The 25,483-nt window shown below is 42.6% G+C and overlaps 2 protein-coding genes across 3 annotated transcripts in view; one reads left to right on the top strand and one right to left on the bottom strand.

Annotated features, from left to right (window-relative positions):
• LOC140207134 (uncharacterized) overlaps window positions 1–25,483 on the bottom strand; it is a 174,884-nt gene that overhangs the window by 144,896 nt on the left and 4,505 nt on the right. Inside the window, exon 2 of the mRNA XM_072275467.1 lies at window positions 23,403–25,480. Coding sequence (XP_072131568.1) covers window positions 23,403–24,882 — 1,480 coding nt within the window. The 5' untranslated portion in view covers window positions 24,883–25,480. The remainder of the gene's footprint in view (window positions 1–23,402; window positions 25,481–25,483) is intronic.
• On the top strand, window positions 154–17,659 carry LOC140207130 (uncharacterized). 2 transcript variants are annotated; one of them, XM_072275460.1, is made up of 2 exons: window positions 154–192; window positions 11,021–17,659. In XM_072275460.1, the coding sequence occupies exon 2, from the start codon at window positions 11,448–11,450 to the stop codon at window positions 12,888–12,890; it is 1,443 nt and encodes a 480-aa protein (XP_072131561.1). In that variant the 5' UTR covers window positions 154–192; window positions 11,021–11,447; the 3' UTR covers window positions 12,891–17,659. The 2 variants fall into 2 exon arrangements, with proteins under 2 accessions (XP_072131561.1, XP_072131562.1); XM_072275461.1 differs by lacking the exon at window positions 154–192 and adding an exon at window positions 614–984.

Raw genomic sequence — 25,483 nt, 5'->3', positions numbered from 1 at the left:
CGAACCAGGGCTTGCGGAAAATTTTAATGGCACCGGGATTACCTATAAATCCGTGCGGTAAAAATTTCGCCGTCGCTGAAGCGCCGATCAAATGCGCTGGCGACGCACAACACGCTGGCGTCAGGGTCGTTGACGTTACCGAATATCACGCATGCGCGAAGTACACAAAAGGCCTTGGAATGATCGGCGAAGGTAAGAGCGGGTTTGAGGGACTTACATTTGCTGTGAGCCCCGGGCGCCGTGGCCCGCAATCCCGGGACAGTCCTGTTCTCTTCCCTCTCTCTCAGCCCCACCATCCGTGCACGGGCCCCGGGGAGCTTCCGGCTGATGAGGGAATGGGAACCGATGGATCTCTCAGACAGAGCTGAGCTCCAGCTGTCTAAATGCAAGGATTGGGAACTCGGAGAAAGGGAACAAAATCTTTTACATCAGCAGTTGAGAAAATCACCTTTGTTCTACCTTCAATCACAAACAAGAGAAAATCTGCAGATGCTGGAAATCCAAGCAACACACACAAAATGCTGGAGGAATTCAGCATTAGTACTCTTTTCCATAGATGCTGAGTTCCTCCAGCATTTTGTGTGCTCCTTGTTCTATCTCCTCTGGTGAGAAAATCCTTCATTACCCGTTACAGGCCTGCCACATAGGATGTGTGAGAGTGCAGATGAACTCGATCAAGCCCAGAGGAGGTCAAAGTTCTTATTGACAGTGATTTGCTAGCCGTTGAAATGAATACCTCGAAATATAAAATTCACTGTGCACATGTTGTTGTCACTGGGTAAAAATTGCATAGCACACGAGTTTTGCACACATATTTCAAATTAGGGGAGACATTGGTGGGAAGGCAGGGAGACCTCCAGTGTCCCTGACGCCCTCACCTACAAGATGTGCATCCAGCTGCACTTTAAGGAGCTGGAGCTGGAAATGGACGAATTCCAGATCATCCGGGAGTCGGAAGCGATGATGGATATGACATGAAGAGAGGTGAGTTACACCCAAGTTGCAGGAAGCAGCAAACTGGGTGAGAGTCAGGAAGGAAAATGAGGTTAAATAGCCACTGCAGTGGTCATGGTCTTATTCATAGTCATATTTTATTGATCCCGAGAGAAATTGGTTTTCATTACAGTTACACCATAAATAATTAAATAGTAATAAAACCATAAATAATTAAATAGTAATATGTAAATTATGCCAGGAAATAAGTCCAGGGCCATCCTATTGGCTCAGGGTGTCTGACCCTCCAAGGGAGGAGTTGTAAAGTTTGATGGCCACAGGCAGGAATGACTTCCTATGACACTCCAGGTTGCATCTCGGTGGAATGAGTCTCTGGCTGAATGTACTCCTGTGCCCAACCAGTCCATTATGTAGTGGATGGGAGACATTGTCCAAGATGGCATGCAACTCAGACAGCATCCTCCACAACAACAGGTAGACCACATTAGAAACTGTTGGGTTGGGGGGGGGGGGGAAGTACATGACTGAGGAAAGTCAAAGGGGTGATAGTGGATTTGTTAGTTAGGAGAACAGCACTAGAAGGGGACTAATATCCTAGAGGTAAGGCTTGCTAGTGCTTCCCTGTGGGGTGGGTGGGTAAACTAAAGTTGCAGGGAGGGTTGGAGCCAGAATAACAGAACAGATGGTGGAGAGGGTGAATCGAATTGAATTGACTTTATTACTGACATCCTTCATATACGTGAGGAGCAGAAATCTTTACGTTATGTCTCTGTCTAAATGTGCAATGTGCAATTTATAGTAATTTATAATAATATGTACAATAGGACATCCAATATAACATAGAAATACAATTGTATCAGCATGAATTAATCAGTCTGATGACCCGGTGGAAGAAGCTGTCCTGGCTTTTTTGCTGCAGTACCATTTCCCGGATGGTAGCAGCTGCAACTTTCTGTGGTTAGGGTGACTCAGCTCCCCAATGAACCTACGGGTCCTTTTTACACAATAATGTTAATGTCCTGGATAGTGGGCAGTTCACATCTACAGATGCGCTGGGCTGTCCGCACCACTCTCTGCAGAGTCCTGTGACTGAGGGAAGTACAGTTCCCATACCAGGCTGTGATGCAGACTCTCAGGATGCTCTCAGGTGTGCCCCTGTAGAAAGTTCTTGGGATTTGGGAAACTATACCAAACTTCTTCAACAGTCTGAGGTGAAAGAGGTGCTGTTGTGCTCTTTTCACCACACAGCCAGTATGTACAGACCAGGTGAGATCCTTGGTGATGTCTATGCAGAGGAACTTAAAGCTGTTCACCCTCTCTACCCCAGATCCATTGATGTCAATAGAGGTCAGCCTGTCTCCATTCCCACTGTCATCCACAACCAGCTCCTTTGTTTTTGCAACAATGAGGGAGAGGTTGTTTTCTTGACACCAGTCAGATGTTATTCAGACCTTAGATAGAGTCAGCAATCAAATGGTTGAGCATGGTGTGATGAATGTACTGAGCTGTGTATATCACAATGCAAGAAGCATTGTAGGAAAGCCAGATGAGCTCAGGACAGGGAATTATGATATTGTAGCCTTTACTGGGAGTTGGTTGCACCTAACAGTCTGAGGGATTTAGAGGAACAAATTTGTAGAGTGATTGCAGACTATGCCAAGAAACAAAGGTTGAGATTGTAAGCGATTTTAAATTTCCATATATTGAGTAGGACACCCATACTGTAAAAGGACTAGATGGGGTGCAGTTTGTCAAATGTGCCGTTAATCAGTACGTAGAATTCCTGACGTAGAAGTGTGCAATAAGCTGTTAGGAAATGATTCAGGGCTGGAGACAGAAATTAGTGTAGAGGGACACTTTGTATCGAGTGAACATAATGCCATGAGATTCCAAGTAAATATGGAAAAAGAGAGGTCTGGAACACAAGTTGAGATTCTAAATTGGAGAAAGGTCAAATTTGATGGTATCAAAAAGGATATGACAAGTGTGGTTTGGGGCAGGCTGTTTTCTGGCAAAGGAGTGCATGGTAATTGGGAGGCCTTTAGAAGTAAAATTTTGAGGGTGTAGAGTTTGTATGTGCCTGCCAAAATAAAGGTTGAAAGCTGACTGGTGCAGGGAACTTTGGCTTTTCAGAGATATTGAGGCCCTGGATATGTTGTTCCGCAGGCTGTTGGGTGCAACCAAGACTCATTAATGACTATAGTATCATAATTCCACCCCCTGAGCTCATCTGACTTTTTATTAGCAATCTTCTGTTGGTTTTTAAAAGCTTCCCAATATTTTTTGCTCTTTTATTTGCCCTCTCTTTGGCTTTTATGTTGGCTTTGGCTTCTCATTTCAGCCACGGTTGTGTCCTCCTGCCTTAACAGTGGTTCATTGGGATGTATCTACCATGCACCTCCCGAGTTGCTCCCAGAAACTCCAGCCACTGCTGCTCCATTGTCATTCCTACCAGTCTCCCCTTCCACTCAAGTTTGGCCAGCTTCTGTGTTAAAGAAGCATGGAGAAGTTCAGTGCAGAAACAGACTATTTGTCCCATCTAGACAATGCTAAAAACATGTAAGCTGGCTAATGCAATGACCTGTACTGGGACCATCGCCCTCCATGCCCCTGCCATTCAAGTACCTATCAAACTTCTCTGAAATGGCGAAATTGAGCTCACATGCACCACATGCCGGTGCATCTCATTCCACACTGTCACAGTCAATTCAGTGAAGAGGTTTTCCACATGTTCCCGTTAAATTTTCGTTAAATGGTGAAGCCACTTACCGACCTCTGGTTCTCCTCCCACCCAACATCAGTGGAAGAAGCCTGTTTGCATTTACCCAATCTATACCCTCATAATTTTGTATACTTCCAACAAATCCTCAAAGCAAAGTATAATTTCCTTGTTTATGTTTAGAGCCTTTTTTAGTTGTATAAGATGATGAGGGGCATTGATCATGTGGATAGCCAGAGGCTTTTTCCCAGGGCTGAAATGGCTAACACGAGGGGGAAAAGTTTGAAGGTGCTTGGAAATACAAACGTAGGTACCGAGGGGATTTCAGGGTAAGTATTTCTCAAAAGAGAGTGATGGGTGCATGGAATGCACTGCCAGCTATTTGTGTGAGAGTGTTTCAGTTACTGTGGGGCCAGGGTGTGTGGAATGCAGTGCCAGCAGTGGAGGTCGAGGCAGGTACTATAGGGTCTTTAACAGCTCTGTTTGGAAATAGGTACCAAGGGGATGTTGGAGTGTATGGAATGCGCTGCCAGCGGTGGTGGTGGAAGTGGATACAATGGGGTCTTTTAACAGTCTCTTAGATAGGTACATGGAGCTTAGAAAAATAGAGGGCTATACACTAGGGAAAGTCTAGGCAGTTTCTCGAGTAAGTCACATGGTTGGCATAACATTGTGGGCTGAATGGCCTGGAATATGCTGTAGATTTCTGTGTTCTATGTTGAACAGCGAAATCACTTTGGCTCTCCTACAATCCTCTGATAACTCCCTCATCACTAAGGATGATTTAATTATTTCTTCTCGGGCCCTGTCAATTTCTACACTTGCCTCCCGTAGGGTCCAAGGTCCTTGTCATGCCCTGGAGATTTATCCACCCTAATCTGCCTCAGCATAGCAAGCATCTCCTCTTCTTTAATCTGTGCAGGGTCCACGATTTTAACGCCGCTCTTCCACACTCCCATAGACCCTGTGTCCATCTCCTAAGTAAACAGAGAAGAAAAAAAATGTTTAAGATCTCCCCCACCTGCTTTGCTTCCACACGTGGATTGCCATTCCGGTCTTCCAGAGGACCAACTTTGTGCCTTGTAATCCTTTTGCTCTCAATCTATCTGTAGAATCCCTGAGGGTTATCCTTCATCTTTTCTGCAAGGGCAATCTCATGCCTTCTTTTAGCCATCCTAATTGATATCTTACTTGTTCTCTTGCATTTCTTATACTCCATAAGAATCTACCTGCCTATCCCTGTTATGCAACTCCATTTTGTGCTTCACCAGGGTCTCAATACCTCTTGAAAACCAAGACATACAGTTTCTAACTTTACGTTTTATTCTGACAAGCACATACCCGCATTGTACTCTCAAAATTTCACTTTGAAGGCCTCCCATTTACCAAGCACACTTTTGCCATAAAGCAGCCTGTCCCAGTCCACAGTTGCCAGATCCTAGTGTCATAATTCCAGGTGTTGATCCATGCCCTGAACACATCCGCCTTTCCTACGCTGCTCCTTGTATTGAAATATACAGGATTGAGCATATTCACTGCACCATGCTCACCTTTTTCATTCCTGACTTTGTCTGAGGACTGAACAACATCTGTCTCCACAACCCCTCCACTATCTGTTCTGTCATTCAGGCTCCCATTCCCCCTGCAACTTTAGTTTAACCCCCCCCCCACCCCCACCTCCCACCATGCAGCTCTATCACCCCTTTGGCTGTCATCTCCCAGATCAATAAAAAGGAGGTGCATACCAGGTACAGGCGATAGGAACAAATAGAAACACAGGAAATTCAAGTGAACACTTATGAAAGAAATAAAAGGCATGAGTGTGTGTGTTACTTGTTCTACCTCCTCTTGTTCTGGATCTTTCTACCCGTGAGAAGATCTTCAGAAGTTTTCGGATGACTCTTCCATAGTTGGATGCATCAGCAAGGGAGATGAGGCTGAGTACAGGGCTACGGTAGGAAACTTTGTCACATGGTGTGAGCAGAATTATCTGCAGCTTAAAGTGAAAAAGACTAAGGAGCTGGTGGTAGACCTGAGGAGAGCTAAGGTACCAGTGACCCCTGTGTCCATCCAGGGGGTCAGTGTGGACATGGTGGAGGATTACAAATACCTGGGGATAAGAATTGACAATAAACTGGACTGGTCAAAGAACACTGAGGCTGTCTACAAGAAGGGTCAGAGCCGTCTCTATTTCCTGAGGAGACTGAGGCCCTTTAACATCTGCCGGATGATGCTGAGGATGTTCTACGAGTCTGTGGTGGCCAGTGCTATCATGTTTGCTGTTGTGTGCTGGGGCAGCAGGCTGAGGATAGCAGACACCAGCAGAATCAACAAACTCATTCGTAAGGCCAGTGAAGTTGTGGGGATGGAACTGGACTCTCTGATGGTGGTGTCCGAAAAGAGGATGCTGTCTAAGTTGCATGCCATCTTGGACAATGTCTCCCATCCACTACATAATGGACTGGTTGGGCACAGGAGTACATTCAGCCAGAGACTCATCCCACCAAGATGCAACCTGGAGTGTCATAGGAAGTCATTCCTGCCTGTGGCCATCAAACTTTACAACTCCTCCCTTGGAGGGTCAGACACCCTGAGCCAATAGGCTGGTCCTGGACTTATTTCCTGACATAGTTTACATATTACTATTTAACTATTTATGGTTCTATTACTATTTAATTATTTATGGTGCAACTGTAACAAAAACCAATTTACCCCGGGATCAATAAAGTATGACTATGACTAATATCCTAGTGGTAAGGCTTGCTTTTGCTAGTGTTTGGGGGGGGTGCGGTGGTGGGTGGCTGTTTGAACTAAAGTTGCACGGGGAATGGGAGCCAGAATGACAGAACAGAGAGTGGAGAGGGTGAATCGAATTGACTTTATTATTTATATCTTTCATATACCTGAGGAGTAAAATCTTTACGTTTTGTCTCCATCTGAATGTGCAATGTGCAATTTGTAGTAATTTATACTAAGTCGTTTGTAGATAGGACAGTCAGTATAACATGGAAATGCAGTTGTATCAGCATGAATTAATACCAGTTTCCCCTTCCAATCAAGTTTGGCCAGCTTCTCTGTCAAAGAATCATGGGGAAGTTCAGTACAGAAACAGGCCATTTGTCCCGTCTAGACAATGCTGAAAACATTTAAGCTGTCTGATGCAATGAGCTGCACTGGGACCATAGCCGTCCATACCCTACCATCCAGGTACCTATCCAAACTTCTCTTAAACGGTGAAATCGAGCTCACGTGCACCACTGGTGCTGGCATCTCATTCCATACTCTCACACTCAATTCAGGGAAGAGGTTTTCCACATGTTCCCATTAAATTTTCGTTAGATGGGCCACTTACCCCTGACCTCTGGTTGTCATCCCACCCAACATCAGTGGAAAAAGCTGTTTGCTTGTACCCTATTGATACCTTCCTAATTTTATATACTTCCAAAAAACCCTCAAAGCAATGTATAATTTCCTTAGTTATGCCTAGAGCCTTTTTTAGGTGTATAAGATGATGAGGGGCATTGATCGTGTGGATAGCCGGAGGTTTTTCTCCCAGGGCTGAAATGGCTAACAGGAGAGGGCATGGATTTAAGGTGCTTGGAAATAGATACCGAGGGGATGTCATGGGTATGTTTTATTACACAGAGAGTGATGGGTGCGTGGAATTCACTGCCAGCGGTGGTGGTCGAGGCAGATACAATAGGGTCTTTTAACAGTCTCTTAGATAGGTACATGGAGCTTAGAAAAATAGAGAGCTATGCGCTAGGGAAATTCTAGGCAGTTTCTCGAGTAGGTTTCATGGTCGGCATAACATTGTGGGCTGAATGGCCTGGAATATGCTGTAGATTTCTGTGTTCCATGTTGAACAGCGAAATCACTTTGGCTCTTCTACAATCCTCTGATAACTCCCCGTCACTAAGGATGATTTAATTATCTCTGCTCGGGCCCCGACAATTTCTGCACCTGCCTCCCGTAGGGTCCAAGGTCCTTGTCATGCCCTGGAGATATTTCCACCCTAATCTGCCTCAGGATAGCAAACACCACCTCCTCTTATTTAATCTGTACATGGTCCACGACTTTAATGCCGCTTTTCCACACTCCCATAGACTCCGTGTCCATCACCTGAGTAAATCTGCTTTAGTTCCAAACATGGATTGCCATTGAACAATTTTGTCCCTTGCAATCCTTTTGCTCTTAATCTATCTCTAGAACTCCCTGAGTATTATCATTCATCATTTCTGTGAGGGCAATTTCATGCCTTCTTTTAACCATCCTGATTTATTTCTTATGTGTTCTCTTGCTTTTCTTACACTCCATAAGAATCTACCTGCCTATCCCTGTTATGCAACTCCATTTTGTGCTTCATCAGGGTCTCAATATCTCTTGTAAACCAAGGTTCCCTACAGTTTCTATCTTTAACTTTTATTCTGACAAGCACATACTGCACTTTCAAAATTTCACTTCGAAGGCCTCTCATTTACCAAGCACACCTTTGCCATAAGGCAGCCTGTCCCAGTCCACAATTGCCAGATCCTAGTGTCATAATTCCAGGCATTGATCCATGCCGTTAACACATCCGCCTTTCCTACGCTGCTCCCTGTATTGAAATATACAAGGCTCAGCATATTCACTGCACCATGCTCAACTCTTTCATTCCTAACTTTGTCTGAGGACTGAACAACATCTGTCTCCACAACCTCTCCACTATCTGTTCTGTTATTCATGCTTCCATTTGCCCTGCAACTTTAGTTTAAACATCCCCCCTCTACCCCCACCTCTCGACATGCAGCTCTATCACCCCTTTGGCTGTCATCTCCCCGATCAATAAAAAGGAGGTGCATACCAGGTACAGACAGATAACAAATGGGGTACTTATGAAGCACAGGAAATTCAAGTGAACACTTACGAAAGAAATAAAAGAAGGCATGAGGTTGCCCCAGCCGACAAGGTGAAGGAGAATCCACAGGGATTCTCCAGATACGTTAAGAGCAAAAAGTTTGCAAAGGGAAAAAAAATTAATCCTCCAGAAGATCAGAATGGTAGACCATATGAGGAGACAAAATAGATGGGAGAGATTTTTTTTTTGCATCTGTATTTACACAGGAGATGGACACAGAGTCTATAGAAGTGAGGCAAAGCAACATCAACTTCATGGACCCTGTACAGATTACAGAGGTGGAGGTGTTTGCTGTTTTAAGGCAAATTAGCATGGATAAATCCCCAGGGCCTGACAGGTTGTTCCCTGGGACCCTGCGGAAGACAAGTGCACAAATTGTTGGGGTCCAAGCACAGATATTTAAATCACCCTTAGTGACAGGCGAGGTACTGGAAGATTGGAGGGCAGCCAATATTGTTTCGTTGTGTTGGAAAGGCTCTAAAAATAAACTACGAAATTGTACGTTGGTGAGCTTGACATCAGTAGTGGGAAAGTTATTGGAACGTATGTGCAGGAACCAGATATATAAGTATTTGGATAGATGTGGACTGATTAAGGATAGGCAGCATGGCTTTGTACATGGTAGGTCATGTCTCACCAATCTTATAGAGTTTCTCGAGGAAGTTATCAGGAAAGTGGATGAAGGCAAGAGAGTGGATGGTGTCTACATGGACTTTAGCAAGGCACTTGACAAAATCTCATATGGGAGGTTGGTCAAGAATGTTCAGTCACTCAGCATTCAAGATGAGATAGTAAATTGGATGAGACACTGGCTTTGGGAGAAGCCAGAGTGTCGTAGCAGATGGTTGTCTCTCTGACTGGAGACCTGTGACTAGTGGTGTGCCACAGGGATCACTACTGGATCTGTTGTTGTTTGTCATCTATATCAGTAATCTGGATGATAGTGTGGTTAACTGGATAAGCAAATTTGTGGATGCCACCAATATTGGGGGTGTAGTGGACAGCGAGGAAGACTATCATGTGCGATCTGGACCGGCTGGGAAAATGGTTTGAGAAACGGAAAATGGAATTTAATGCAGACAAGTGTACCAAGGGAGGTCTTACACAGTGAATGGTAGGGCACTGAGGCGTGTTGTAGAAGAAAGGGATCTGGAAATACAGGTCTATAATTCACTGAAAGTGGTATCACAGTTCGATAGGGACGGAAAGAAAGATTTTGGCACATTGGTCTTCATGAACCAATGTACTGAGTACTGGAGATGGATGTTATGTTGACTTTGTACAAGACATTGGTGAGGCCTAATTTGGAGTATTGTGTGCAGTTTTGGTCACCAACCTACAGGAAGATGTAAAAGTGGTTGAAAGAGTTCAGAGAAAATTCGCAAGGATGTTGCCACATCTGGACGACTTGAGTTAGAAGGAAATATTGAACAGGTCTGGGCTTCACACAAAAAAAATGGTGGTGAACGCAGCAGGCCAGGCAGCATCTATGGGAAGAGGTACAGTCGAAGTTTCGGGCCGAGACCCTTCGTCAGGACTAACTGAAAGAAGAGATAGTAAGAGATTTGAAAGGAGGAGGGGCAGATCCTTGGAATGCAGAAGATTGAGGGGAGATTTGATGGAGGTATATCACAATTATGAGGGTTATAGATAGGGTAAATGCAAGCTGGGTTTTTCCACTGAGATTGGATGGGACTACAACCAGAGGCCATGGGTTAAGGGTGAAAGATGAAACATTAAGTGGAACATGAGGGGAAACTTCTTCACACAGACAGTCATCCTGGTGTGGAATGAGCAGACAGCTCAATTGGTGCATGCAAACTCAATTTCAAAATTTAAGAGGTTTGTGTAGGTACCGGGATGGTAGCGGTACGGGTGTAGACAGTTTAAATAGTTCAACACAAACTAGATGGGCCAAAGGGCCTGTTTCTGTGTTGTTCTTTTCTATGACTGTGACAAGAACATGAAATAATACTAATATTTATTTAATTCCTTTTACCAGCTGTGCGGACCAACCATTCATCTGGGCAGGAAATGTTTACACGGCTTTAAAACTGTGGCACTTTAAATTCACAGTAGATAAAAGAAAATCCCAGCTGCACGTCAACAAAGTCTATATGCGTGAGAGTTTTCCATTACGGTGGGGCCAGGCACCCATGCAGCTCAGTGGGAACAGGGAATGATACCTATGGAGAGAGTCAAACTGAGCTAAGTCACAGATTGGAGACCGCAGAAATGCCCCATTCTTATAGAAACAGGAAGGGCATCAGAGAGTTTGATTGTCATTCCAGATACCAGCACTGTGCCCAGTTAGAAGATGATTTCTCTCTCCAACTTGAGTTGAACTTCACTGTAACAGTGTGATGCTAGTTCACACCCTGGCAACTCAGGTGATCTCATCTGAAATGTTGTCCTACACCCATTGATAGATTTTATAAATCTTTTTTCAGGTTACAAAGGAAAAGGAATTTGTCTACGAGAATCTCAAACACAGCACGGCAGTTTTGCTGTCCACGAATATAAGAAGTGGAGCAAGGGATTCACTCAAGTATCCTTCCTGCTCAGACTGTGAGGAGAGATTCAGTCAATCCTCTGACTGACTGGAATGCCTGTCAGTTTACACCATGGAGAGGCCATTCGCCTTTTCAGACTTTGGGGATTCAAGGTCATCTCAACAGTGGGAATGGATTCAGTCGGTCATTTCAACTGAAGGTACATCAGCAAGTTCACACTGGGACAAGGCCATTCACCTGTTCTGTGTGTGAGAAGGGATTCAGTCGGTTTTCCCACCTGTGGACACACCGGTCAGTTCACACCGGGCAGTGGCCGGTCATCTGCTGAATTTTTGGGGAAGGATTCAGTCGGTCATCTGACCTAATGGCTCACCAGCGAGTTCACACCGGGGAGCAGCCGTTCACCCGCTTGGACTGTGGGAAGGGATTCACTTGCTCATCTCAACTGAAGGTACATCAGAGAGTTCACACTGGGGAGAGGCCGTTCACCTGCTCAGACTGTGGGAAGGGATTCACTTGCTCATCCCAACTGAAGGTACATCAGCGAGTTCACACTGGAGAGAGGCCGTTCACCTGCTCAGACTGTGGGAAAGGATTCATTTCATCATCCCATCTGAAGGTACATCAGCGAGTTCACACTGGGGAGAGGCCATTCACCTGCTCTGTCTGTGGGAAGGGATTCACTTTGTCATCTCACCTGCTGAGACACCAGCGAGTTCACACTGGAGAGTGGCCATTCACCTGCTCACTCTGTGGGAAGGGATTCACTGAATCATCCTCCCTACAGAGACACCAGTCAGTTCACACTGGGAAGTGGCCGTTCACCTGCTCAGACTGTGGAAAGGGATTCAATCGGTCATCTCATCTACTGACACACCAGTCAGTCCACACAGGGAAATGGCCATTTACCTGCTCAGACTGTGGTAAGGGATTTATTCTGTCATCTCAACTGAAGATACATCAGCGAGTTCACACAGGGGAGAGGCCGTTCACCTGTTCAGCCTGTGGGAAGGGATTCACTCAGTCCTCTCAACTGAAGATACATCAGCGAGTTCACACAGGGGAGAGGCCGTTCACCTGCTCAGAGTGTGGGAAGAGATTTACTCAGTCATCTCAACTGAAGGTACATTATCGAGTTCACTCCGGGGAGAGGCCGTTCATCTGCTCAGAGTGTGGCAAAGGATTCACTTTGTCAACTCACCTACTGAAACACCAGTCAGTTCACACCGGGGAGAGGCCGTTCACCTGCTCAGAGTGTGGGAAAGGATTCACTCGGTCATCCACCCTAACGGCACATCAGTCAGTTCACACTGGAGAGAGGCCGTTCACCTGCTCAGACTGTGGGAAGGGATTCACTTCGTCATCTCAACTTAAGGTACATCAGCGATTTCACACAGGGGAGAAGCTGTTCACCTGTTCAGTCTGTGGGAAGGGATTCATTAAGTCATCTCTACTGATGGTACATCAGCGAGTTCACACTGGGGAGAGGCCGTTCACCTGTTCAGAGTGTGGGAAGGGATTCACTCAGTCATCTCTACTGAAGGTACATCAGCGAGTTCACACTGGGGAGAGGCCATTCACCTGCTCAGACTGTGGGAAGGGATTCACTCAGTTATCCCACCTACAAGCACACTGGTCAGTTCACACTGGGGAGAGGCCGTACACCTGCTCAGTCTGTGGGAAGGGATTCACTCAGTCATCTCAACTACAGAGACACCAGCGAGTTCACACTGCGGCGAGGCCGATCACCTGCTCAGACTTTGGGAAGAGATTCTCTCAGCCAAATCAACCAGATGTGCATCATTGAGTTCGCACTGTGAGAGGCCATTCACCTGCTGTGAATGTGGTGAAGGATTCATTCAGTTATCTATCCTTATGACACACTACCAGGTTCACACTGGGAAGAGGCTATTCTCCTACTCTGTGGGAAGCGATTCACTCAGTCATCTAACCTTATGTAACTCTCGCTTCGACTAGTAGCTTGATATAGGGGGTGATAGCCTCCCAGCCCGGCCAAATTTAAGAAATCTCATTTGGGTGAACGCTGCGTGATGTGTCCCCTGTTACAAATCAGTAACCCAAAATAACAAACGGTCACAATATGTGATTAAACGATTGCTCTTTATAATACTTACTTTGGCTAGATTGTTAGTGAAGAAAACAAAAAAAAAGAAAAATGGCCCACTCTCTCCATTCACGTCTTCTCATCTCTCCCCAGCAAAAGACCATGAAAATCCCTCTTCCAGACTCATTTCATTTTAAAAATCTTTTTTATTAATTATTATTGAACATCAACAAAAAATACGTTAAGGTTATCAAGTCAACATGTGAATATGTACAATGAAGAAATAAATTACCAAATAACTAATTAACAAAGCTAAACAATATATCAATAATAAGAAGAAAAAATAAAGCATTAAGAATATTTTTAAGGAAAAAAAGAAGGGAAAAAAGAGCCCCTACTAACTAAAACAAAAAAAAACTGCTAACAAAAAAAACACCAAAAAAAACCATTGGAAGCTACGCACCATTCAAGCTGACATAAAAGAAAAATATCAATCCGCCAACTCAAATCCATTTAAACAAGAATCAGATGATAGTAGTGGGCAAATGAATCCCACCTTTTCTCAAAGTAAAATTGAGGATCAAAAGTTCGACTTCTGATTTTCTCCAAACTAAGACATAGCATCACCTGAGAGAACCATTGTATCAAAGTGGGAGCGGAGGCATCTTTCCATTTCAATAAAATAGCCCTTCTGGCCAATAACGTAACAAATGCAATTACAGGTTGGTCTGATATAGAAATAACATGAATATATTGAGGGATTTTACTGAACAAAACTCAATTTATTAGGTTGTAAATTAATTTTTAAAGCTTTAGAAATTGTAGAGAAAATAGATTTACAAAAATATTTCAATACAGAACACGACCAAAAAACATATGTGTCAATATAGCTGTCTCAGTTTTACATCTATCACACTGACTATCAACATTAGGAAACATTTTAGACAGTCTCTCCTTTGTCAAATAGTAACGATGTACAACTTTAAATTGAATTAAAGAGTGACTGACACAGATTGAAGAAGAAGTAACCAACTTCAAAATTCACAACCAATCCTCTGTTATCAACGTTATGTTAAGCTCTCTTTCCCAATCTTGCTTAACCTTAAGTGCAGGGTAATTGTACTGATGTAACAGTAAATTATAAATTGTCCCTATAAAACCTTTCACTAAAGGGTTCATTTTAAAAATAATATCTAACAGGTCAGAATCCTGTATATATGGAAAATTACTTAAATATTCTTGTAAGAAATGTCTGACCTGAAGTTATTGCAAGAAATGTGAGTACGAGAGAGAGTACTTAATTACTAATATCTCAAAAAGATATCAATCGACCTTCTCGGAACAGATCCATGAAAGAATAGACTCCTTTATTCCTCCAAAGAAGAAAGGTAGGATCACTTAATGAAGGTTTAAATAAATAATTTTGATAAATTAAACTAAGAAGGTTAATTTTTTTGTGACCAAAAAATTTTGAAACTGGTACCAAATTCGTAATGACTGCTTAACCATAGGATATAAATTTAGATTAGAAGCTTTGGACAGTTGTACAGGTAAAGAAGCTTCTAATAACGAGGTTGAGTAAAACTGTTTCACAGCTTTCAATTCCAAATCAGCCGAAAGTGGTTGTTCATTTTTATCAGCCCAATATAACCAAGAACACATATAATGTACATTAACAGCCCAAAAGAGAGGAGAAGATGGCGGCGTGACACAGCTCACAGCGGCCACTCCGGTGGTGATGTTTGTTATTTGTCAAGTAGGGTGCCGTGCACAATCCTGATTTGATGGAGACGGACTTGAGAGTATGGAGGAACATCTGGAGAAAATTCTGAAATGCCTGCTTCGCTGCTGCTGCTATTGTGTGGTCCAGAATCTCCGGAGGAGTAGGCCCCAAGTCCTCGGCTTTGCTTGTTGCTCGGTGGCTGGGGCGGGGTCGAAGCGCTCAGCAGAGGATGGTGCTCGGAGGGGCTGGTCAGAGGCTTGAAGTTTTCGGACGGACTCAGAATCGGCTGCGGTGGGGTGCTTCCAGTGCATCGGCAGTTGATGGCGCTTGGAGGTTCACGGCTCGGAGAGTTTCACCCTTCTACCGTCTGCGTGAGATGATGAGTCGATTGGGGACTTTGAGACTTCTCTTTACCGTGCCCATGGTCTGCTCTTTATCAAATTACGGTATCGCTTTGCATTGTTGTAACTGTATGTTATAATTATGTGGTTCTGTCAGTTTTAGTCTTGGTTTGTCCTGTTTTTTTTTGTGATATCATTCTGGAGGAACATTGTATCATTTTTTTTAATGCATGCATTTCTAGATGACAATAAACGAGGACTGAGTGTCCTCATAATCTAATCTAATAGTACATTCTTAAATTAGGCAGTGCAAGACCTCCATCCTTTTTTAATTTTTGTAAATGATATTTTCCAATTCTTTGTCTTTTATTATTCCAAACAAAAGATGAAATAATAGAATCAACCTGATCAAAAGACGTCTTAGATAAAAAAAGGAATATTTTGAAATACATATAAAAATTTTGGTAAAATAATTATTTTAACTGCATGAATTCGGCTGGCTAATGAAAGTGTAAGTGGATTCCATCTACAAAATAATTACTTCATAAAATCCACTAAAGGAACCAAGTTAGTTCTATAAAGGTATCTGTGATTTTTAATGATAACAATACCTAAATATTTAAAAGTCTGTAACTTTAAAAAGAATATCATATATAGCAGAATCATTTAGAGGAAATAATTCACTTTTATGAAGGTTTAGTTTATATCCCGAAAACTTTCCAAATTCATTTAATAATTTCAATAAACTACGAATTGATTCTTCAGGATTTGAAACATAAACTAAAAGATCATCAGCATATAGGGAGATCTTCTGAATAGTCCCATTTATGGAAATTCCATGGATATCTTCAGCTTCACAAAGTGCAATGGCCAAGGGTTCCAGCACCAAATTAAATAACAGGGGACTTAACGGACATGCTTGTCTCATAACCCGCAAGAGTCGAAAAAAAGATCTGCAATTATTATAAATAACTTTTATATATCATTCTAATCCATTTATTAAAATTAGAACCAAAGTTGAATTTCTCTAAACGTTAAATAAGTATTTCCATTCAACTTTCTCAAATGCCTTTTCAGCATCAAGAGAAACAACACATTGGGGCGTCTTAGAAAAGGATGAGTATATAACATTTAACAGTCTCTGAGTGTTAGAGAAGGAATAGCGGCCCTTTACAAAGCCTGTTTGGTCCTCAGAGATAATTTTAGCTAGAATATACTCCAGTCAATAAGCCATTATTTTTGAAAGAATTTTAGCATCCACATTTAATAATGAAATATGTCTATATGAATCACAGTCAGTAGGGTCTTTATCTTTCTTAAGAATTAAATAAATAGAAGCTTCATAAAATGTTGGAGGTAACTCTCCCATTAAAAAAGAATCTTTAAGCGTTTCCAACATATATGGAGAAAGCAACTTTTCAATTTTTTTATAAAATCCTACAGAATAACCATCCAATCCAGGAGCTTTACCAGATTGCATTGAAAGAATAGGTTTCTGAATTTCGTTTTCAGTAATAGGAGTATCAAGAGTTTGTTGTCTTCAACAGAAATTCTAGGAAAATCAATCTTGTGTAAAAAAGGCATTCACTTTAGAAGGATCAGCTGGAATCTGAGATTTATAAAGTTCAATGTAAAAGTCTTGAAAATTTTTATTCATGTCTTCATAATTACAAGCTAAACTACCGTCTCCCTTATGAATTTAAAAAAAAAATTTCTTTTGGCTCTAGCTGCTCATAATTGAAGTGCTAATTATTTTTTATCTCCAAACACGTAAAATTGACTTTTCAATTTAAGCAAATTTCTTTCAATAGGATAAGTTAATAGTAAATTGTATTGTGATTGGAGTTCAACCCTTTGTTTAAATAAATCAATGTTAAGAGAGATTGCATAAATATTATCGAAGTCTTTAATTTGTTTCGAAATCTTATCCAGCTTTATTTTTGTCTGTTTCTTTAGCTTAGCTAAATAGGAGATCATCCGACTGTGCAAATGTGCTTTAAATGTATCCCATATAATCAATTTCGACACATCTCCCGTATTGTTAAAAAGAAAAAAATCTTTTATCTGAGTCTCAATAAATTTGACAAAGTTCGAATTTTGTAATAAATTTTCTGGAAAACGCCAAGGCAAATTTGCAATACCGACATCATTCAATTCAAAAGCTAAGCTTAAAGGCGCGTGATCCGAAACAACAATAGCATCATATTCATATTTCTGGACTTTGGATAAAAATCAGAAATGAGCTATAAAATAATCGATTCTCGAATATTTTTTGTGAACATGTGGAAAAAAAGAAGAATAATCTCTGTCATTAGGGTCTTCTTTACATCTGGTGGGCATGTGTATAGCTCTCTGCCATGCCGTACGGTTCAGTGAGAGCCTCTGTATGTATCTATTGGTTTTGCCGTCCCAGGTAAAGTTGTTCCTTTGGGCATGAAGTTGTCGAGTGGTCCTTTTTCAAAGTAGAAGTTACTACATATCTGAACATAACTACTGGAATTAAGAAAACCTCCTCTGCAGGATGCATTAGATCAGCAGATGGATCCATACTAACAGATCCAGATAAAGTATGTGAGAGTATATAGGGCAGCTGTTTGAGGATAATAGAGGGGAACCCACAGATATTAAACACCCTAGTTCCTGCCCACATATTACAAAGGAAGAAATAACTAAAGAAATGAAAAGCATTAAACATGGTAAAACCACTGGACTTGATGAAATTTCAGTGGAAATGATACAAGCCCTAGAAGATCTGGGCATAAATATTCTTCCTGAACCGTTAATGGCATACATGAGTCTGGTGTATCGCTTGACGATCTCTTGAAATCAATATTTATAACTGCCAAAAATTCCTGGAACTATTGACTGCGAAAATTATAGAACTATCAGTTTTATGAGTCACGTAATAAAGATTTTGTTGAGAATTGTTCTGAGTCGAATAAAAACAGGTTAAGGCCACAAAGTTCTAAACTGCAATATGGGTTTTTGAAGATAGAGGAACTAGGAATGCAATTTTCATACTATGAATGCTTTCATAATATCAGAATTATGTCTTCTGTGTTTTATTGATTTCACTAAAGCATTCGACAAAGTGCAACATGAAAAATGATTTCAAATTCTCGCTAAACTAAACATTGACGGAAGGGACCAACGACTGCTTCAAAATTTATATTGAAACCAAATGGCGGTAAAAATTTGATGATAATATAAACAGTTGGACTAAAATTCAAAGAGGTGTGAGACAGTGATGCGTTACCTCACCAGAATTATTTAATATCTGTAGTGAAATGATTCTCAGAGAAACAGAAGACCTAGATGGGATAAAAATTGGAGGTGTTAACATCAACAATATAAGATATGCAGACGATACCACCCTAATAGCAAGTGCTGCAGAAGATCTACAAATCCTCCTAGACAAAGTAGTACAAACAAGTGCAGATAACAGCAGGATACTCCCAACCGTCAACTGTACATCAGTAACCAAGAGATTGAACAAAAGACCAGCATTAATTACCCTGGTAGCTTTATAGCACAAGATGCTAGAAAAAAAGTAGAAATAAAAGGAATTGCCATTGCCAAAACCAACTTCCATAGACTGAAACCCTGTTTTTTTGAAACCAGCAGGCGCTTTCTATGACAACAAGGCTTAGGCTACCAAAATTTTACATCCGGTCAATCTTGCTGTATGCTTCTGAAACATGGACTATAACACCAGAACTCCAAAGAAACTTAGAAGCAACAGAAATGTGGTTTCTTAGAAGAATGCTGAAAGTATCATATAGAGATAAGGTAACTAATGAGACAGTACTCCAATGTGCCCACACAAAAAGATCTTTAATGAGAACATTAAATGAGAGGAAGTTTAAATTCCTGAGCCATGTCATCAGAAAGGGAGAAATAGAATGCCTTACATTACAAGACCGTATGCCTGGGAAATGCAGAAGAGGAAGGCAAAGAAGAAAATAAATGTACATTGTGAAAGAACTAATAGATCTAAGTGTATGAGATATCATTGACGCTGCGTGGGATCGTTCGATGTGGAAAGCCATGATCGCCCAAGCGTGTAACGCGCAAAGCACATGAAGAGGAAGATACTGAACAACTTTTGCTACTTAATATTATTGGTTGACTTACATTAATTTATCATCTTGTCTCTGGTGTGTTTTTTTAGTTGTTGGTTATGTAAAAGCTTTCAACTTCCCACCATTTTCTTTTTATATTATATGACCTCACTTTTACATTTATCAAAAACAGGAGAAAATCTGTGGATGCTGGAAATCCAAGCAACACATACACAAAGTGCTGGAGGAACCTAGGATGCCAGGCAGCATACATGGGAAATAGTAAACAGTTAACGTTTCGGGCCGAGATCCTCGTCAGGACTGGAGGAGGAAAAAAAAGAGATGAGATGTCAGAGGAAGAAGTGTGGGGGTGAGAGGGGTGGAAGAAACTGGGAGAGGCGAGCAGTGAAGGGAAGAACATCTTAGGATATAATTTGCTTAATGTTTCTCCAAAGATCATTACTAATGCCTCCACATCTCTTCAGCCACCACTTTCCTATCTCAGGGGTGTACACCATCTGGTCCAGGTGACCTATTTACCTTCAGACCATCTCTGTTTCCCAAGATGCTTTCTCCCGAGTAAAGTAACTTCACACATTCTGACCACTGACATCTGGGACTTACATATTCCTGCCAGTTCTTCGACAGATAAGAGTGATGTACAATACTTATTCATTTCATCTGCCATCACCTTGCACCCCCACCCCATTACTACCTCTCCAGCATCATTTATTCGCCGGCTGGTGGCGCAATGGCATCAGCACCAGACTCTGGAGCAAAGGCTCCAGAGTTCGAATCCAAGTTGGGCCACCCCCCCCAAGCACGCTTTCCATCTGTGCTGGGCTGAGCGTCGAGCTACCCACTCGGCCTCATTTAAAAAAAAGAGGGCCGAGTCAGGAATGTTCATATTGTGACCCGGTTAATCCGAAGGGAGACCAATCCTGACACCACGTGCCAGACAAGAATAGCTGACTGTCTGGTGCGACACTCTATAAAGCACCATTTTTCAGTGGTCCGAAATCCACTTCCACCTCCCTTTTACACTATAGGGACAGTGCCTGAAGAAAATATTGATATCCTCTTCAATATTACTAGCTAGCTCACCTAAGTATTCCATCTATTCCTTCTTAATTATTTTAGTTGCATTCTGTTGGTTTTTAAAAGCTTTCCAATCCTCTAACTTCCCAGTAATTTTTGCTCTATGCCCTCTCTTTGAGTTTTATGTTGTCTTTGACTTCTCTTATCTGCCACATTTTTGTCACGTCACCTTTGGAACACTGCTTTGTCTTTGTGATGTGTCTATTCTGTGCCTTCCGAATCGCTTCCAGAAATTCCAGCCATTGCTACTCTGTTTTTATCCCTGCCCGTGTCCTTTTCAAATCAATTTTGACCATTTTTTCCCTCATGCCTCTCGAATTCTCTTTATTCCACAGCTGACTTTAGCTTCTCCTTCTCTAATGTCAGGGTGAATTTGATCATATTAAGATCACTTGCCCCTAAGGGTTCTTTGAACTGAAGTGACCTAATTAATTCTGGTTCATTACAACACCCAATCCAGAATAGCTGATCCCCAAGTGGGCTCAACCACCAGCTGCTCTAAAAAAGCATCTTGTAGGCATTCTAGGAATTCCTCCTCTTGAGACCAACATCATCCTAATTTTCCTAATCACCTGCATGACAATCCCCCATGACTATTGTAACATTGCCCTGTTGACACACACTTTCTATCTCCCATTCTAATTTGTGGACCACATACTCACTACTGTTTGGGAGCCTCTATACAATTTCCATCAGGGATTTTTTTCACATTTGCTGTTCCTTAATTCTATCCACAGATTGTACACCTTCCAACCCTATGCCACCTCTCTCTAATGATTTTATTCAATATTTTACCAACAGATCCACACAACCCCACTACCAGCTTGTTCTTTCAAAAAGCATGTAAGTATCTGGGAAACAAGAGGAGCTGCAGATGCTAGAAATCTAGAGAACTACACACAAATTGCTGGAGGAGCTCAGCATATCAGGCAACATCTGTGGATGGGAATCAACATTTCCAGCCAAGACCCTTCATTGGGACTCTTGATACCCAGGTATCTGGAAAATCAACAAGTAAAGAAAATAGAAAGTAGTACAAAATAGGGAAAACCTTTGAGAAAACTTAGTTCAAAGCTTAAGAAGACCTGCCAAACAGATCTCAATAGTTAAATACAACAAAGGCAATAAACACCTTCATCAATTGACTTTATTTTTTAAATAAAAAAAATCTTGGTCCCATTTCAATCAGTAAAATTTACAAAGATAAATAAGAACCTTAGAAAACTTTCGAAGACTATTTACACTCAAACCCACTTAAACTAACACTACCTTGGACAAAAGGAGGAAGAGAAATAACACAGATGAAAAAAAAATCACACAACAGTCAGATAAAAATTCTAAGTATATACCTTCATCAAAAATGAACAGAATTCAGCACTCCATGTGTGTATATGCCATCCTGATATGAAATACAGACCAGAAAACTTAAATGAGAGGACAACTCAGAAAAATTAATCATCAATATGGAAGAAAACATTAACCATTTGAATGAGTATGACCCTTCATGGGAGACATCCCAATGATCTGAGCAGACGAGATGGTGACAAGGAAGCATCGAGCACCTGACTGAGAGTTGGAGATCTCTTCCCAGAAACAGAGGGGTTCCTTGCACAAATATAGGACAGGGTGGTCAACAATAAGAAAAAAAGATCAAAAATACAGGAAATACAAACAAGGCAATAAATGCAGAAAATGTCAAGAGAAACCAGACACAATCCAACACATTCTTGGACCTGCAACAGTTTAACACAATCTGATTACCTACACAGGTACAATCAAGTGGCAAATATCATTCAGCAAATTCCTGCTTTAAAATACAAACTGATGATTGGGCTCCATCGCTTCAAGCCTGATCCAGTTTTAGAGTCAAAAACTTCCAGATTTTAGATAACCAATATATTGTTACCAATAGGACAATCCATAAAAACCATCCTGATATATTACTGGATAAAGAAGCAGGAACAGCTCCCTCCATAGATATGACCATTCCGAACACAACAGGCATCGACCAGTGGAGCACCTCACCACAGGTACTGTTTGTGTCATCAGTCAGACAACCAAATTATTTTTTCTGTCAATCAGCTTCCAAATGTTGCTACGCTGTCATTCATTGCCATGCCCCGCTGCTGATTCCCTTCTCCTCTTCATACATTCTTATCCCGACCATCGTCCAGAGCCCCAAACTCAGAGACCCATCTCTGGCTTCTGACCCTGCTTCGCTGAACATCCAACTGATGGTTTCACATTCTGCTTTCAATCTTTAGAGGACAGTGGTGTTTTGTAACAACCCTTTAGAAACAGGGAAAATTATCCATAACGTGGAAATGAGTAGTGATTAAGGAGGTTAACTAACAATGTCATTCTTCCTCAGCCCAGAGATTAAAGGGGTGAAGAACATCTCAGACAGAACTGCAGTCAGCTTGACTTCTTCAGACTGCAGAGAATTCAAGGGAAACCTCTTCACCCAGAGTGGTGACTGTTTGGAACCCATCACCACAGGGAGAGCGAGAGGGGAACAACATGGGAGGATTTAAAAGGACTGTCATGGAACTGAATTACTGGCAGGGTCCAGCTGGCCTGAGTTGACTCTCTACTGTACACTAGGTGTGTTATAAATTCACTAATTACAGGAGAAAGAGTTTAAAACAGAACTGATTTATTTGTCTCAGATCCAGAATATTAAACTCCAGTCCCATTAAAGGTGAATATGCAGCAGAAGAAACTCCTCCCATGCCCAGTGACCAGGATGCAGAATTGGATGAGCAGTGGGAAAAATTGCAGAGTTGAACATAGTTTTAAACTTATAATTTTTCTGACTCCAGCAGTGTGTCATATGGTTACATACGTGACTGAACCACTTCCACAGTCACAGCAGGTGAACAGCATCTCCGCTGTGTGAACTCACTGGTGTCTCTTAGACCAAATAGATGGGTGAATCCCTTCCTTCAGTATGAGCAGGTGAATGGCCTCTTTCCAATGTGTACTGACTGGTGTGCCAGTAAACCGGATAACCCAGTGAATCCCTTCCCACAATCTGAGCAGCTGAATGGCCTCTCCCCAGTGTGAACTCGCTGATGTAGCTTCAGGTGGGATGATTGAGTGAATCCTTTCCCACAGTCTGGGCAGGTAAACGGCTTCTCCCCAGTGTGAACTGACTGGTGTACCAGTAGTTCAGATGACCGAGTGAATTCCTTCCCACAGTCTGAGCAGGTGAACGGCCTCTCCCCAGTGTGAACTGACTGGTGTCTCAGTCGATCAGATGACCGAGTGAATCCCTTCCCACACACTGAGCAGGTGAATGGCCTCTCCCCAATGTGGACTGACAGGTGTGTCAGTAGGCGAGATGACCGAGTGAATCCCTTCCCACAGTCTGAGCAGGTGAACGGCCTGTCCCCAGTGTGAACAGACTGGTGTGTTTGTAGGCTAGCTAACTGTGTGAACCCCTTCCCACACTCTGAGCAGGTGAATGGCCTCTCTCCAGTGTGAACTCGCTGATGTACCTTCAGATGAGATGACAAAGTGAATCCCTTCCCACAGTCTGAGCAGGTGAACGGCCTCTCCCCTGTGTGAACTCGCTGATGTAGCTTCAGGTGGGATGATTGAGTGAATCCTTTCCCGCAGTCTGGGCAGGTAAATGGCTTCTCCCCAGTGTGAACTGACTGGTGTGCTTGTAGGCTAGCTAACTGTGTGAATCCCTTCCCACACAACAAACAGGTGAACGGCCTCTCCCCAGTGTGAACTCTCTGATGTACCTTCAGTGGAAATGACCGACTGAATCTGTTCCGACAGTCTGAGCAGGTGAATGGCCATAATCCAGTGTGGACTGACTGGTGTCTCTGGAGGGTGGATGAGTGATTGAATCCTTTCCCACAGTCTGGGCAGTTGAATAGCCATTTCCCTGTGTGGGCTGATTGGTGTGTCCGTAGGCTGGATAACTGAGTGAATCTCTTCCCACAATCTGAGCAGGTGAACGGCCTCTCCCCAGTGTGAACTCGCTGATGTACCTTCAGTTGAGATGACTGAGCGAATCTCTTCCCACAGTCTGAGCAGGTGAATGGCTTCTTCCCAGTGTGGGCTGCCTGGTGTGTCTGCAGGCTGGAAAACTGAGTGAATCTCTTCCCACAATCCGAGCAGGTGAATGGCCTCTCCCCAGTGTGAACTGACTGGTGTCTCAGTAGGTGAGATGACGAAGTGAATCCCATCCCACAGTCTGAGCAGGTAAATGGCCTCTCCCTGGTGTGAACTGACTGGTGAGCCAGAAGGTTGGATGATTGAGAGAATCCCTTCCCACATTCTGAGCAGGTGAATGGCCACACTCCAGTGTGAACTGATTGGTGTGTCTTTAGGTCAGATGACCTAGTGAATCCCTTTCCACAGTCTGAGCAGGTGTACGGCCACTTCCCAGTGTGAACTGACTGGTGTGCCTGTAGGTGGGATGACTGAGTGAATCCTTTCCCACAGTCTGAGCAGGTGAACAGTCTCTCCCCAGTGTGAACTCGCTGGTGAGCCATTAAGTCAGATGACCGAGTGAATCCTTCCCCACAAATTCAGCAGGTGGCCAGCCTCTGCCCAGTGTGAACTGACTGGTGTGTCCGCAGGTGGGATGACTGACTAATTCCCTTCCCACATACAGAACAGTGAGTGGCCGTGTCCCAGTGTGGAATTGCTGATGGACTTTCAGTTGAGATGAGCGAGTGAACCCATTCCCACAGTGTGAGCAGGAAGGATGATTGAGTGAATTCCTTGATGCACTTCTTAAAGGACAGGAAGGGAAAAGCTGGCGTGTTGTGTCTGAGATTCTGGGAGACAAATTTCTTGTCGTTCTTAACCTGTGAAAAGAATTACGAAATATATCAGTTGGTGAAGGACAACATTTCAGATGAGATCACTTTAGTCACCCAGATGTGATCTGACATCACACTGTGCTTGGGCCCTGACGATTTCTGCACTTATCTTCCGCAGGGTCCCAGGGAACAACTTGTCAGGCCCTGGGGATTTATCCACGGTAATTTGCCTTAAGACAGGAAACACCTCCACCTGTGTAATCTGTACAGGGTCCATGAAGTTGATGCTGCTTTGCCTCACTTCTATAGACTTTGTATCCATCTCCTG

The sequence above is a fragment of the Mobula birostris genome, chromosome 13 (genome assembly GCF_030028105.1).
Source record: "Mobula birostris isolate sMobBir1 chromosome 13, sMobBir1.hap1, whole genome shotgun sequence".
NCBI classification, from domain to species: domain Eukaryota; kingdom Metazoa; phylum Chordata; class Chondrichthyes; order Myliobatiformes; family Myliobatidae; genus Mobula; species Mobula birostris.
This window is presented reverse-complemented; position numbering and strand designations above follow the sequence as displayed.

Bases quoted from the DNA above. Each gene is read 5' to 3' on its own strand.
- LOC140207130 (XM_072275460.1), top strand. From the start codon at position 11,448: ATGGCTCACCAGCGAGTTCACACCGGGGAGCAGCCGTTCACCCGCTTG.